The sequence below is a fragment of the Lutzomyia longipalpis genome, chromosome 4 (genome assembly GCF_024334085.1).
Source record: "Lutzomyia longipalpis isolate SR_M1_2022 chromosome 4, ASM2433408v1".
NCBI classification, from domain to species: Eukaryota; Metazoa; Arthropoda; class Insecta; order Diptera; family Psychodidae; genus Lutzomyia; species Lutzomyia longipalpis.
This window is the reverse complement of record NC_074710.1, coordinates 14,574,357-14,590,353: the sequence shown is the minus strand read 5'-3', so window position 1 is coordinate 14,590,353 and position 15,997 is coordinate 14,574,357. Positions and strand designations below refer to the sequence as shown.

General features: G+C 34.5%; 2 protein-coding genes across 7 annotated transcripts in view; both read right to left on the bottom strand.

The window, feature by feature from the left end:
- LOC129796640 (teneurin-m) overlaps positions 1 to 15,997 on the bottom strand; it is a 124,230-nt gene that overhangs the window by 26,965 nt on the left and 81,268 nt on the right. The gene's annotated exons all lie outside the window — the stretch shown is intronic.
- LOC129796641 (uncharacterized) lies at positions 833 to 5,303 on the bottom strand. Of its 3 annotated transcripts, none has more exons than XM_055838745.1 (2): positions 4,186 to 5,303; positions 833 to 1,562 (listed from the first exon to the last, which is right to left on the bottom strand). In XM_055838745.1, the coding sequence occupies exons 1-2, from the start codon at positions 5,164 to 5,166 to the stop codon at positions 1,518 to 1,520; spliced, it is 1,026 nt and encodes a 341-aa protein (XP_055694720.1). In that variant the 5' UTR covers positions 5,167 to 5,303; the 3' UTR covers positions 833 to 1,517. The 3 variants fall into 3 exon arrangements, with proteins under 3 accessions (XP_055694720.1, XP_055694719.1, XP_055694718.1); XM_055838744.1 differs by having other exon boundaries at positions 4,162 to 5,299; XM_055838743.1 differs by having other exon boundaries at positions 3,810 to 5,297.

Below are 15,997 nucleotides of genomic sequence, written 5' to 3'. Positions count from 1 at the left end.
GTCGCTTCGCTCCAATTTACCTCGCCCCGCTTCGCGGAGATTTGTTGCGCTTCGCGCAAATTTTAGGGGAAAAAACATTGTGATGGTTTGATTGAGGCCAAATATAAATCCCGGGGAAAAATTTCGGAAAGAGAAGAAATCAATTTCATACAACACTTTAGGCGCCAAATTCTAAAATTTGCAAAAACTGCATGAAATCTCTATGAGGGCTACCTGAAGGGGGGCTTTGGGGGGAAAATGAATACGGCAATCTGAAACCGCCTGTTATAAGGGGCCTCTGTACCAAATTTCATCACGATCGGTCAAACGGTGTAGATTTGTATAGCTGTACAGACACGAAGATTACCAACAAACAGACCTTTCTTTATTATATAGATGTTGATCAAAATTCGCAAATATTTGTAAATATTTTCCAATATTCGTCAATATTCGTGAAGATTCGGATTATTCGCCATGATTCGGATGATTCGCTAAGATTCGTCAAGATTCGCGAAGATTCGCCAAAAATTTCCAAAGATTCGCCAGATAAACACCCCTTGAGTTTTATATAAGTAGGTAACGAAAAAATGATTCTAAACGAGTTCTTTGAACTTTCCGACCGTGAATATTGCAGTAGTACTCTTAGTTCCTTCATATATAGACGGTAAATTTAATTGCACAACTATACGTGGGTACTTCCGCAAGGGAGAGGACCCTTATTTACGATGATGGACGATTTTTCAACATAACGTTCTATTTGGGAAGGAAAGCAATGCTTGTTAAATTTAAAATGATTGGAAATAAAATTGTAAAATAAGGAATTACTTAAAGTATATGAACACTTTGAGGGTTGAGAATAGACTGGTTTATTTAACACGTTTACATGCTTTATATATTGATTGGTTTGGGACACATCACTTCCCCTCGCTTATTCAAAAATTATTACATTTTTTAAAAAGTTAATTTACACTTTATAATTGATTCGCGGTCTTGACAATAACCTGCCGCTTCGGCGTGGTGTCTCTATCAATCTCGGTGTTGGGTGTGACAATGCCGCTGGACTATAGAAGACATCATCGTCTGTTGAGTTCCTCGGACTTCGTGATGAGGTTCCTGTTGAACAGGGTGTCGAACTTGTAGTCGATGATCTTTCTACAGGATTTGGTGAAGATTCGCCAGACTTTATGTTCGGAGTGTACTTCTTCAGTTGGTCGCGGTGTACCTTAATTCGATTTCCATTTATAGTGATTATATAAACCACTTTAGACAAACGCTTGGCAATTGTGCCTATTCTCCATCCAAACGGTGAACAATAATAAACCTTTTGTCCCACTTCAAGTGTTTCCTTTTCTTTACGCTTCATGCGTACTGCTTCTCCCCCTTTTACAAGCTTTGATCCTTCCTCCTTGGAGGATTCTGACTTGTCCTTCCTCTTTACTGGCTCCTTGCCAGATACCTTCTGAGATTCGTCCGTGTTCGTGCTAGTGTCGTCATCAACAATCGTAACCGATGATCTGGGTGTGTAGCTTAGTAGAAAACTACTGGGTGAGCACTTCGTCGTCGTAGTCGGACAATGATTGTACCTGAAACGAAATAAATCCAACATAGACTTTAGTGAAAGATCTGTGTATCGTGCATCTGCAACAAATTTCTTGAGCGATGACTTTGCTGTTTGGACTGCCCTTTCTGCTAACCCATTAGAACTCGGATGATAGGGTGGTGTGGATACATACTTAATACCGTTTACTTCTAAAAATTTTTGAAATTTTCTTGAGAAAAATGGTGGTCCGTTATCCGAAACTAATACTCGTGGTAAACCCCAAGTAGAAAACAAATTTCTCAGTTTCGAAATAACGTCCTCCGCGTTAGAATTGGTCATCAAGTATAAATCCATGTACTTGGAATAACTGTCAACTACAATTAAGATCGTTTTACCCCCGAAATGCATAAAGTCAATATGGATTCTTTCCCATGGACCTTCTGATTTTTTCCAAGGCGTTAAAGATATTTTTGCTGGTTTGGATGAATGTTTCTGACAAATTTCACAACTTGCGATCATTGTTTCTAAATCGGAATCAATTCGAGGCCACCAGCAGCATGACCTGGCCAACATTTTGACTCTTACGATTCCTTCATGCCCGCCGTGAATTAACTTCAAAACATTCTCGCGCATACTTTCTGGAATTATTACCCGATTTCCCAGATAAATCAACTCATTGTTAATCGTTAAATCCGCCTTGAATCGTAAATAAGGTTTTAATGCATTATTTTGAACTTCATGATCTTTAGGATATCTTGTTTTAATCAACTTTTTCAATTCTTGTAAAACTTTATCTTTCGCAGTTTCTTTAATCAACTCATGCTCTTTTAACGGAATGACTCCAATTATATCTAAAAAATTAATTTTGATTTCTTTAATTCCCGTAGGTTTGTTTATAGGGAATCTTGAGAGAAAATCCGCATTGCCGTTTTGTGTACCTTTTCTGTACTGTATATTGAGGTCATACATGCCCAACTGTATCGCCCATCTGGCTAATCTTGCCGTAGCAACTGCACTACTTCGTTTTATGTTGCCGAATATTTCCTTTAAACTCGCATGATCTGTAAAGACCTGGACTTTTCTCCCATAAATGTACTTATGGAACTTTCTGACCGCAAATACTAAACTGAGAGCTTCTCTCTCACAATTCGAGTATCCTCTTTCCGCTTTTGACAGCGTTGAGGAAGCAAAATATATAGGTCGTTCTACCCCATTTACTATGTGCGATAGCACTGCGCCTACTCCTGTTGCCGATGCGTCTACGCTGATCGTCAGTGGCAATTCACTTTGATAGTGAATCAGGAAATTATCTTTTTGCAGCCAAAGTTTGCTTTCTTCGAACGTTTTTTGATGCAAATCAGTCCATTCAAAAGGAACTTCTTTTTGTAAAAGATGGTACAGCGGCGATAATTTCTCTGCAAGATTCTTTATAAACTTGCCATAATAAGTCAACAAGCCAATGTATGATTTTAATTGAGTCACATTTTGGGGTCTTTCCGCTAATTTAATTGTTTCGAGTTTGTCCAGCAATGGCCTTATGCCGTCCTTGGACAATAAATGTCCCAAATACTCAACGGAATTTCTAAAGAAAACGCACTTTTCTCTATTTGCTTTTACGTTAAATTTCCTCAACCTCGAAAGTACTTTTCTTAAAATTTTCTCGCAATCTTCTACATTTTTCCCGCCAATTAAAATATCATCAATAAAGCAAGAGATTTGAGGAATTCCGGACAAAATTTGATCCATTATGGATTGAAAAATCGCTGGACTTGAACTTAATCCGAAAATTAATCGTGAAAATCGGAATAATCCCTTGTGGGTATTTATAGTCAAAAGTTCTTGTGAATCTGCTGCAACTTCTAATTGCTGGTAAGCCCCTGCTAGGTCTACCACACAAAAAACCGAGCAATTTGCCAAATTCAAGAAACATTCATCCGTCCTTGGCAAAGGGTAATGAGCTACTTCTATGCATTTATTCACTGTAAGTTTACAATCCACACATAATCTTATTTTGCCATTTTTTTCTTGGCTACCACAATGGGTGAAGCCCAACGGGAATATTGTACTGGTTTTAAAATGCCATTTTCCACCAACCTATTTACTTCCCTTTCCACTTCATCGCGTATACCAAAAGGTACTGTGTAAGGTTTGTGAAAAATGGGTTTCGCGTCTTCTTTCAGCACAATATCAACTTTAAAATGCTTCACCGGGCTGTTGTCCGAAACATCAAAGACATCTTTATATTCCTCAAGAACATTTGCAAGAATTTTCGTATTTCTCTTTTCCTCACTCTTATTCTCTTTCTCTTTAATCGCATTGCACTTGAATGTATTTCTCCACTGTGGGTAAATTCTACTAATCCAATCGCGCCCACAGAGTGGTATAAAACGATGCGCACAACTGATTATCACAATTCTCATTTTTTCGAATTTTTGCTTTCTCCCTGAGCCAAATTTAATTTTTATTTCCCCTTTAATTTGCCCAACAATAGCAATATCATCTCCCGTAACTACTGATAAAGTTAACGCACACTTTCGCAATGGGAACTCGCTGAAATATTTTTTATAATCATCTACATGCATTACTGATGTATGAGCACCGCAATCAATTTCCATTTTGATTTTATACTTACCCATACTTACCTCAATATAAACTGGATCACTTACCGAGCCCTCTCGCTCCACCTCATTTGGTGTATGGTTGCGCAATTTTCCTTCCTTAAGAATTGATCCTAATCGCAATGAGTGGACAGCTCTATCTATGCGGTATCCTTCTGAGCTGTCGGAGCTGTCGCTGGCGATGTACTGTAGATTTTTCACTTCGTGCTTCTTCTTGGCTTCCTTCTTTGACGATTCCCTTCTCGAAAATTCCTTCCTTGATGATTTCTTCTTCACTTTGCATTCTGCTGCCACGTGGGATCCCCACTTGTTGCAATTGTAGCACTTGATGTATGGTGTTCCTCCTTTTCTCTGCTTGGATGGCGCTTTCTGCTTCACATGGGCAATTTTCGCGATGTTTTCCGTTTTTAACGGATGTATCATTTTCACACTCTCCTCTGTGAGTTCCATGTTCAGTGCCGTCCTTAACACCTGGTCGAAAGTGGCTTGATCGTCATCGATCAGTTTGGTCTGAATCCGTGTATTTCTGAGACCACAGACAAATCTATCCCGCAGCGATTCATCAAGAGCATTTCCGTACTCACAAGACTGTGCCAAAAACTGCAAATCTTGAGCGAAATCTTCGATGGATTCTCCTTCTGCTTGGACTCTATTGTGGAACTTGAATCTCTGCCCAATTCGACTCTTCTTTCTCGCATATTTGTTGGTTAACACCTGAGTCATTTCCTTATATGTGAGTTCCCTCACCTTCCTTGGCTGAATTGCGGCTTTCAGAGCCTTGTAAATCTCCTTTCCGGCGAAAGTGATGAACACATCTCTCTTCCTTACGCTGTCCGTGATTCTATTCGTGTCCAAGAAACTCTCCATCCTTTCGAGATATTCCTCAAAATCGTCTCCCTCGTCGTGAATGTATGGTTCAATTGAGCCAAATGAGCTACTATGTCCTTGCACTCCCTCTGTGAGGGTCCTGGCTGATCCCGTGCCACTTCCTGAAGCTTCTCCAGCTTGTTCCGCTTCCATTCTTGGCATTTTCTTGCCTTTTTTCGTGGAAATTCACTTTTTTTCTCATGCACACGCGGTCGGCCACACTTTCAATTTTTTCACTCTGCCGTTATTTGCTCCGCTCGTCGCCAATAAAGTATATGAACACTTTGAGGGTTGAGAATAGACTGGTTTATTTAACACGTTTACATGCTTTATATATTGATTGGTTTGGGACACATCACTAAATGTTTCTCTCTCTCTTTTCTTATTTTTAAACCGGCAATTTCTATCTGTTTCCTTATTTATATTTTAAGTATTTTAGTATACATATTAGTAGAATTTAGCAATATACTAAACATGTAAATCATCTTAATATATGAATTGATATAAAATGTAGGTGTGTGTATGTTCTTGGCACTTATTGACGAACTTTTCGTGTGGATTCCTATTTGAACGGACTCAAGCAGGAAGATAAGGAATGGAATGCGCGTATACAGGAAATTAAATGTCATTTGTGATTTATTGAACGACTCACACACACATTATTTCGTCCGTTGCACACAATGCTTTCCCTTCTTAATCTTGATGAGATTAGAATTTTTCTAGTCCGGAACTTAGCGCATGTAACTCAAAAGGGGGAGCCTCGCGGAAGGCACATATACATAGTTAGCTGAAAGATACATTTTTTCGTCAATAATCCTTTTACAAGTAGAAGAATTTTTAATATTTTTTTCGGTGATCAAATATATAATGCATGACATTAATTTTTGAAGGGGTTATTGAGGATTTAGCATGATAAGTACCTACATATACATTACATTGTATCATATGATTGTCATTAAATTCTTTGTCTTCTTAGAGCATAAAGTTTTCTTTTACAACACACACACACACTCACACACAAAAAAATCCCTCAAAGGGAAACGAAAGCTGAGATAAAGAACAAAAGCTCACAGGAGACGATAAAAATCCTTGGATTATGGTTTTGTGAAGAAAAGTTTTCTTCAACGCAGGTGTTGGCATATACCAAAATAGAAAACAATTTATTCTGAGGAGGGGGGCGTGAGAAATAAATTTTGGTCACTGAGAATGGCAGAGGAGGGATTAAAACGCGGTCAATCTAGGTGCTTTCTCAGTCATAAGCTTTGCGACACTCAACTCCTTGTGGTTTGAACATTTTCACACTTTGTGTGGTTTTTCAAGTTAAATTCTTGCTGTTTTATTCTCAATCCGCTTGAACTTTTACCCTTTGTCCTTATGATTTTATCCTTAACAAATATTTAATGTAAGTTAATATTGGTTTTAATGATGATTTTTTTATGCTAAAGGAAGCACATTAGATGGAAAGAAATATAGATTCTATAGAGACTTTGTTACCTTTTACATAACACATAATGTGTGTTACATACACACATATATAAATTAGTATATAATGGGCCTAATTCAGCGACCAAGAAACCCTTGAAATCTTTGAATTTTGTACTGAAATTTCAAGATTTCAAGCGAATTTCAAGGGTTTCTTGGTCGCTGAATAAGGCCCAATGTGTATGGTTATTATATAAAAATTCCAGCACGCAAATCAATAATGGGACAGAAGGATTCAACTTTGAGCCATGTTAGGACTCCCTATATATGTACATATGTACATACATATACATATACCCTTTCTGTCTGGAAAAAGTTTTTCACGTTGTGGTGAGCACATGTAATAATAGCACCGGAAGGGTTTTCATGGAAAATTCTGTGCAGAATGCAACGGTTTCTTGGAAATTTACTTGTGTTCACTTTTGATATTAATTTCCTTTCCAGGATTTCCTATCATATTTTCATGCTTCTCCCTGGCACGTTGAAGTTTTACGGGAGGGGTCTGTCCTTGGGTGCACGATACAATCCAAAAATTTCAACTTTCTTTAAAGAATTTTTTTCTGTTAATAGAAGTGGAGAAAGGGTTCCACGGGTGGGTACAAGGGAAATTAAATCAAAATGACCTGTGCTATCTTCCTAAAAGTCCTACACAAGGTCCTAAATATTATTGCAGCGTGAAAAAGAAAATTTATAATTTTATTTTCTTTTTTTTTTCGAACACTTATAGAATGTACACATAGATTTATTTATTGAGAAGGAAATTGGTATAAGACCCTGGTTCGATACAAACAAAAAAAACTAAAGAGCAACACCTAAAACTAATAACAGAAAAGCACACGCAAAACTCGAGTTTCGACTCACCCAAATGGCATCAATAATGTATTTGACCGAGAAAGAACCATTTAGTCCTTATCATAAATTTCTATCATTTGATGAAAATTAATTTATGAAGTTACTTTTTGTGTGTCTTATCGTTTATATAAGGAAAAAAAGAGGAACCAACCAGGATTCCTTTTATACATACCATACTGTTTTCAAATAGATGGGTGGTGAAAAGCTCATAAAAATACTCACACAAGCACAAGCATATAAAATATGAATCGAAAGGACGTGAACCGACACACCTTCATGCAAGAAATCACTTTACTTTCTTTTCTCCTTCATCGATTTGCTAAACACACCCTTCAAGGAAGCAATAACCTTCCTGAGAAATTAGTTATAACAAAAAAAAATATACATATCAAGGACAAAATATAATAATAACGAAATATGAAAAATTTGTTGGCTCACATTGCCTAAATAAATATTTAAGAATTTATATTTTTTTCTTAATTTAAATTTTATATTAATAGCTTTTTTATGGATAGAATTCTAAAGAATATATAGTTTTAGATTTTATTCACATTATATACTTTATGTATCTCCCCCTTGCTCTACAATAAGACCAACCCTATTGTTAAGAATCTCTAATGGATTCCACGGGCGCGGAAGAATGTACCTATACGTTATTGTTTTCCTTTATTTATGATAAAGTTGTAAATCTAACCATCTCAAATTCCATAATAGTAAAATAATTTTTCCTTCAAAATATATTGTAGGGAAGACTGAGGAAAATTCTGACAATTATGCACTTTATACGCACTTTTTAACAAAAGCTGAAACTCTTAGGGTTTGAATTTGTTTTTATTTTAGTAAAATTTTAAAATTTGAACAGAAAATTGTAGAAAAAAAAAAGATAAACTTCACATATACATATGTACATACATATTTATGATAGATACGTATGAAGGTATGTATGGTAGTAAAAAGAATAAGCAAAGTGTTCCAAAACACTTAACCATTCAAATCTTTTTATTCGCTTACTCTTGCATTTTTGATCTCGCTTTTCCCTTCTTGTCGAGAAAATTCGGGCAGCTTTTCACCCTCATTCTGGACGGGGTGAATCACGTACAAAGTAGCGCGCTAGTGATGGAGTCTGCTGGATCGTCGCCGAAGCACATGCTTCAACATTTGAGCTCCCGACAAAAAGCTCCCATACGAATATTTAATGAACATTCTGCATTCATGCACTGGCTCCATCTGTTTCACATGGAATTTTTTTTTCAACTGTCCGTCTATATAGCATTGTTATTTTGCAAACTAATTCATATGCATTTATGTAACATACAAATGGTTATATACATATATATATATATAGAGTAATTTTGACATTTTTTATGTCATTTAAAACTTTTGTAGTAGCTAGTCGAAAAAAAACTAATTTGTATTCTTAAGTTGTTTTAATAAAATAAACGCTACATTTTCTTTACCAAAGTTTAATCATTCATAATTGGTAGATTTTGTGTAAAACAAACCCTTCAGCAAATGTTTTGAAACATGCAGAAAGAGAACTTGAGGAAAAAAATCTTGAGCGTAAAATAGGTCAAAAATTTTCTGCCATCCACTTTCTATTGATTTTCATACCACAAAAGGGAAATACGCATATTTTTTGTAATAAATATGTTGTAAATACAAGTATACATGGTATATATCGGGGTGATCGGGATTCTAAGGAATTCTTCTTTTAAGTTTTTTTTGCCTCCTAAAGAATTGACACCTTATTATTATATTGATTGTAAAGTTTTAATTTTTGTTAATATGTATACATATATATAAACTTCCTCAATATCTCTGAAGTTGTATTATGTTGAAGAGGTTGAAGATGTTTAGTTTGCATATCTATGTGTCTGTACAACGCAATAATTTTGTTCTTCTCATCATCCTTGAACTTACATTCTATATTATAGCTAGAATATTATATAGCTTAGAGCTCCACACATGCAATTTGCATTTTACATCAATAATCTTATCTAACGCCACACTTACATGGAAGGTTCAACTATGGAGAACACGATTTTACTGGAGGGATTTGAATAATATCTTGCCCCTTGTCCGCCCCCCATCCTGTGGGAATATCTAATGCGTACTATATACATATATGTGGGGGTAATTCGACACCCCAGAAACAGTCTCTCCAATTTAGACACAAACGGCTTGCGATGATGTATAGAAATGTCGATGGGCCGGTCCATCATGTGGGGTCAAGTGTCTCAATGGACACGCAACTGACCTTCCTATATCCAAAAAGCCCGATCATGCCGCCGCAGTATCAAATTTCACTTTCCAAACATTTCTTATTCAGCAGCAGCATTTTACGGCAGAAATATATTGTATATGTACATATGTATTTTAGTTCTTGTACATTCCAAGAAAACATTCGTATTTATTCACACTGATAAATAGTTTAGCTATATACATATGTATACGTTGGGGGGATATACTAAAAATTTCAGAAGCTACCTCCACACTATGTTTAAAAATCAATTTAAATCCATTCGATGACCATTTCCAGAGACACCAACATTATTTACATGATTTTATTGAGATGAAACACTCTGATAAATGCCACAATCTCATAAATAGTTTTTGTACGTACATATATGTATGCATATTTCTTTTCTAATTAACCGTTATCTTAAAACCTTTTTTTTCTTCCATTTTTAATTTTGTTTAAATTATTATGCAATATATTAAGTAGTTTTTACACTGACGAGTAAAAGTATATAGCAAAGGTTAATAGATTAACGTGCAGATATACATATGATACTTGTATATTGAAAATTAAGGCAAAAGGGATACGCTTGCCAGAATATCACGTTAATCAGATCAACATTCACGGGTGCGTGAAAAGATTCCATGCTTGGGTAGTCGGAATTTTAGCTCCGAGAGACAAAATACAAGGATATAGGTACCTACATAATATAGTTCTCTTAGCGCCAACCAAGGAGGGCTGTGAGAGTAACTCATATTCATTGTCTAATTGAATAAATGTATAAATGCTCAACAAAGAGATAAAATGAGTGCGAAGTTGAAAATCTATTCCCCCAAAAATCCATCCACACACTGGGGGTATGTAAAGTACAATTTGTGTGTGTGCCCCTTAGAAAGTTTATTATTAATTTAGTAATTCATGCTGTGAAATTAAAGTTTATGTGAACACCGCAAGATCCCGTAAAATTCCAACATTTTATATATCCCTCGTGGTATCAAGTACAAAAACTTTATATAGAAGTTTACTCAAGTGCTTATCATAGAAATTCTTGTGTTGCTATAAGTTGTAGACGCCTACATATAAAATTTTGTATGTATACCTACAACAAGGAGCTCAAATTAATGCAATTTTAAATAATAAGGACCTAGCAAAAAATAAACAAAAAGGGAAATAAAAAAAGAGAATTCTTTAAGAAAAAAAGCATTTCTTTTTTTACCTAACAAGTAATCAAAATCTCATAATTCAATTTGTCGATCTTCTTCTACGGCTGATATGGCAAAAACAAATAATATTTTTGTCTAATCTACTGTTAAGCAATTTATACGTATACATACATATAGAAAACAAATAGAAGGATAATTTATTACAAAATATATTTCATTTCCATTGAGATGCCTAAAGAGAAAATTGCGGGGGTTCGGTGGTACACACGTAAACAATACATGGTGGGTGTTGATGAGACAAACCCCTCGCAATAACAGTGCCCAGAAGGCATAACAAAAAAAAGCAGTAATGACAGCAATTTTCGCTGTGTGAAGATGATTTGAAGGAACCATCTCATACCACCCTCAATATTTATTGACAATATGTCAGATCATTGCAAAAGTGCCATGTCTTTGGTGAAAAATCATCCCAGAAATTTTCTATATCAAGAAATTTCTATCTTATGTACTTGTTGTACATAGATATGTAAATAAATATTTAAGTTACATAATGCATATAGAAAGGCTATATAGCAGAGAGTCTATATGGTGATGTATACAAAGTTAACAAAATAGAGGGGAAAATTTTGTGGTTGAGATTCTTCGTTTTGTTGAGAAGCAAAAAATCTCAACTTGAGGGTTTTTTTTAATAGAAATCCATTTTACAGAGACACACACACACTCATTTTATGAAAATTGATTAAAGTCAGTGTCGAGACAATTTAGATAATCCAGACGTGACTCTAAAACATAAAAGTACAAAAAACGAAAAGAGATACTTCGAATTCGGCACGATCCCTAATAAAAAATTTCAAACAGTGCTTGTGTGTACTGTATGAGGAGGGGGATGGAAGATGTTTGACGAATATTCAATGAATTAATATTTTCTTTTTATACTTCTGTAATAGAATTTGGAAATTGTTTATTAAATACGCCACAGATAGAGATAAGTTATCAGACGGATAAAAAAAAAGATTTATTTTTCAAATATGAAAAATTACAAGGGGTGTGACAAAGTGACTTACTAACTAGCAAAGATAACTAACCACATAGATAGATAGATATCTTTTTTTTTGTTACATATACATATACATATGTGGAATATCCCCTTTAAGCAATCTATTCAAGCATGACAAAATCGCCAACAAAGATAGACATTCTGCAGTGGCAGAGAATGTCTCGCAGTCAAATCAATCAAATCAGGGAACGAGCTGGAAGTGAGGCAATGGAAGTATCAATCAGCAGTCTCATCCTCCTCGCCATATTGGTGGGAATCTCACGGGATTTTCATGCGATATATAGGAGGAGGAAAGAGAATACAACGCGCGAAAATCCATTCGGATTAGTTTCGTCATCAAATTTAAGTTGACGCTATGCCCGGAAACGCTTCTATCCAATTTTGGGGTTGAGCGCTGTGCTGCATTTCACAGTGTATAATGAAAAAAAAAAACGGGAGTGGTTGGAAATAGGGGGAGAGAGAGAGATTTTAAGTTGCGCTCTTTAATTTCACGGACCAGATATTTTCAACAGTCACAGTGACACTTTTAAACTCATCTGCCTGGTCCTCCCCTTGATTTCCCTTGGATTTTTTTTCCTACAAATATCTTTCATTCTCCTCTAACACAGTGTGTATATATATGAGAGGTTCCGTCAATTTCTTCAGCGACAGCCATTAATAAATAACCCCTCGCCTAGAAAATGGTTAATCTCATATGCCATTCTTGAGCTTCTTGCGCGGAAAATTGCAATTTCTGTCTAGCAAAAATATACACGGGGATGAGTTTTCCTGCCTGGATGCGCATCAGTGCAAAAATGTCAATTTTTCGGTCAAGAGTCACCTTATAGAACCCCCATTCCATGAGGAAAATTTTCTAAAATAGACTTAAAGAATAACTTCTTTGTGTAAAATATTTGATTTTAAATATTTAGATTCTTTCAACGTGTTTAAATTAATTAATTTTCTTAAAAGAAAGATTTAAAAGAAAAAATATTGATAAAAAAAATCTCTTGGAATTGAAGAAAAATGTGCAAAGTATTTGCTATAATTTCCAATATTTCCTGAAACTTTAACAATTAAATTCAGACTCCGTCAGAACAGGCAGCCCCCTCCCCTCATAAAATACAAATTCATATTAAGGAAGTTGGATGATCTTTAGTGGTCCCTTGATTGTTGATTATTCAATTATTTGATTATGTCTTCTATCGGAGAGTCTTTATGGAAACATACGCCAAGGGACGTAGCAATTTTGATTGTTCGTGTATTCCAGAATCCAAAATTCCCCTGAGATACTTGTCAATCGAATGCAATTTACATTTGCATCCCCTATTTAAGGGAGGGGGCATCTAAGGGAAAAAAAGAAAATGTGTATTTTTCGTATTAGGAGAAATCTATGAATATAAAGTAAATTGAATTTGAAAGAAACTGATACATTGCCTCTCACAATGCAACTTATTTGGATTTGTTGCTATTTGTTGTCAAAATTTTGTATTTATCTTGTATAAAAAAAACTGCCTAATTTTGTTGTTTTCTTGCAATTGGTATTCATAAAAAAGAAGGAAAATATTTGCAATATATAGGGTGACAGAACAAAAAAAGAAGAAAAAAAATTTTGCACCCCATAAGTAAAAGAATATAATCTCTGTGAATGTCAAATTGTGCACGTGTATGGTACAATTGGAAGCCCCTCTTTTTGCTTCTTCTAAATGAATTCATCTAATAGAAGCTTTCCATGGGATTTTTTCTTGTATGAGAAGATGGAATTGTATATCGAAGAGCTGTGAGACATTTATTACGCAATTGACGGCAAATTAATTCAGCACATAAGTTCCCTAATCATATTTTCTTTTGTGAAAAAATAAACATATTTCCCCAAAATTTTATATTATACATATTACTGAAAATTATTCTCTGAATGAAAATTGTTCTCTTCTTAAATAAAAGTATTTTCAAAATCAGTTTAAGATAAACTTTACATAATTAAAATGGCAAAAAATATAGAATACCTACCTATGTATGTATAATAAAAATTAACATAAGTTTTCTTGTTTGCAAAGCTGATTGCATTAGCCCCTGCAAAAGATATTTGCTGAGAGTTCTTTTTTTGCCTTGTGATAGTAGGTATAGAATCACAAAGTGTTATTTTCTAGATAGGTACCTGAAAACTTGTCATCTCGATTCCATCATAAAACTATAAGAAGTACTTTCACTACGTTGTATCGTAAGATATGTACATACGTATATAAAAATATGATTATCACCTCACGACAATACAACCTGGAATGGATATCAAAGTATATAAAAATTTGATTTTCTTCTTACTTGAGAAAATACTTTTTGTTGCATGTGCTACTCCCACAAAATATTCAATTGAAATTACAAAAGTTTGTAGATAACTCAATTGCTGAGACGCAGATTACAAAACTTTTAACTTAGGGTGTGTGTACCCCTTGTTCACGTTTTCATATCAATTTTCATACACAGACGAAATAAAAGACTATATATACTTTTCTATATATGTATATAAGTGGTATAAGTTTATAATTTTACTAAAACACAAATATTTTAGTGAAAAATTACTAAAAATTGAAAGCGTTACGTGATTATTCTGCGAAGCTTCACTGTAAAGCCCCCCCCCCCCATATAGACTACATATAGAGCTCTTTATAGATGTTCAATTAAACTGCAATCCCAATAATATTCCACAGTATATCCGATAAAATCCCAAATTAATCAGCTTATATTGACGAATATTGATCATATATGAGTAATAGGTATTTGTATTCTCATTCCGTTTTCTTCGTAAAAGTATAATCTTTTGCAAGAAAAAAAAATGAGGGAATAATTTTCGAAAGATGACAGAACGGTGTACGTACATAGATCCATACCCATGTTACCTGTGTTATATAACTCACATGTACATAATATAAATAATCAATGTCAATCTCCAATATGAAGTTTATCGGTGCGCGATTGGAAAGGAAAATGAAAAGTCCCCAAGAGATGCTTATCCTGAATTTATTCATTCACTTTAATTTAATTTTTCTCCCTCAATTCCATGTGTCTCGTATGCTATTGAAGTGTGAGAGAGACAGAGAGTAATAAGAAAGAATGAGAGGAAAGACGTCGAGGCAGAGAAAAAAACAACTATTTTTTTTTCTTTCTGCTAGTAGTGTTTTTACTTCTTTCAAAAGAAAAGTGTTTGAAAATCTTTTAAATAGAAAGATTCTTATTCTATTTGAGAAATCAATAAAAAAAAGGAAATATTCTTCATTCTTAAATATTCCTGTATAAATACAAAATGAATTTATACGCAAAGGAATGATGCCTCATGGTAGCAGGACACAACTCTTTTTTGCGATGGAATTTAATTATCGAATGAATGTAGATGAGAAATTCAAATGGTATTTCAAGACTTCAATCCGATGGGGTTATTTCTTTATGCTTCCTCGCCACCCACCCCAATATTAATGGGCTTTCATTGAATTTCCTATTGATTTCACTTCATGTTTCCCCCAATCCACTATATCATTTTTGTCTCTCTCATCTCCTTTAAATTATTTACCTACATGGAATATAGCTTAGATTTTTTCATTCATTGAATACCATATTTAATTCTCTTTCATGTCGAATTTTTGTACCAGATGCACTTTCTTTGAAAATCCGTCCAAAGGGGAGCTTTATGAGAATCATGACGGTGTATTGGATGCAATCAAGATGAAGGCATGAACAAGAGAATTGATGCATTTTCCGGGTTTGCATACCAATTTGCAATTAAAGTGGCTCTTATATATAGCTCAATTTGGAAGATCCCTATATAATCTAAGAGGTTTGGGGAATACTGTGTGGGTGTGTGTTGAGGGGGGAGTCAATAGATTTGCAAGAAAAGCAAATTTCTATTTGTACAATCAAATCATCTAATTCAATTTGAAGAAGGGTGATTCCGGAGATTCTACTGATTTTCATTTTTAATAATTTAATATTTGAAGAAGAAAAAATTATTTCTTTGTCTATTTTCCAATTAAAAAAAAAGATTTTTTTTCTCAAAAGAATCTTTTCTTTATAAATATTTTAAAAAAATATATTGAAATAAATTGAAGTAAAAGGAAAATCTTTTCTCAATGATGATCCCCTTTTACTTTTCAAGATGAGAATTCTGCAGCATCATCTTTCCTCCTGCATGAATGGCTTGTAATTTGGTTTATCGGAGGTATAGTATAT

Excerpts from the sequence above, each read along its gene's own strand:
- LOC129796641 (XM_055838743.1), bottom strand. The coding sequence starts at position 5,166 with ATGCCAAGAATGGAAGCGGAACAAGCTGGAGAAGCTTCAGGAAGTGGC. Across the intron at positions 1,563-3,809 it reads TAAAGAGAAAGAGAATAAGA|GTACAATCATTGTCCGACTA; the intron begins GTGAGGAAAAGA and ends ATTTCGTTTCAG.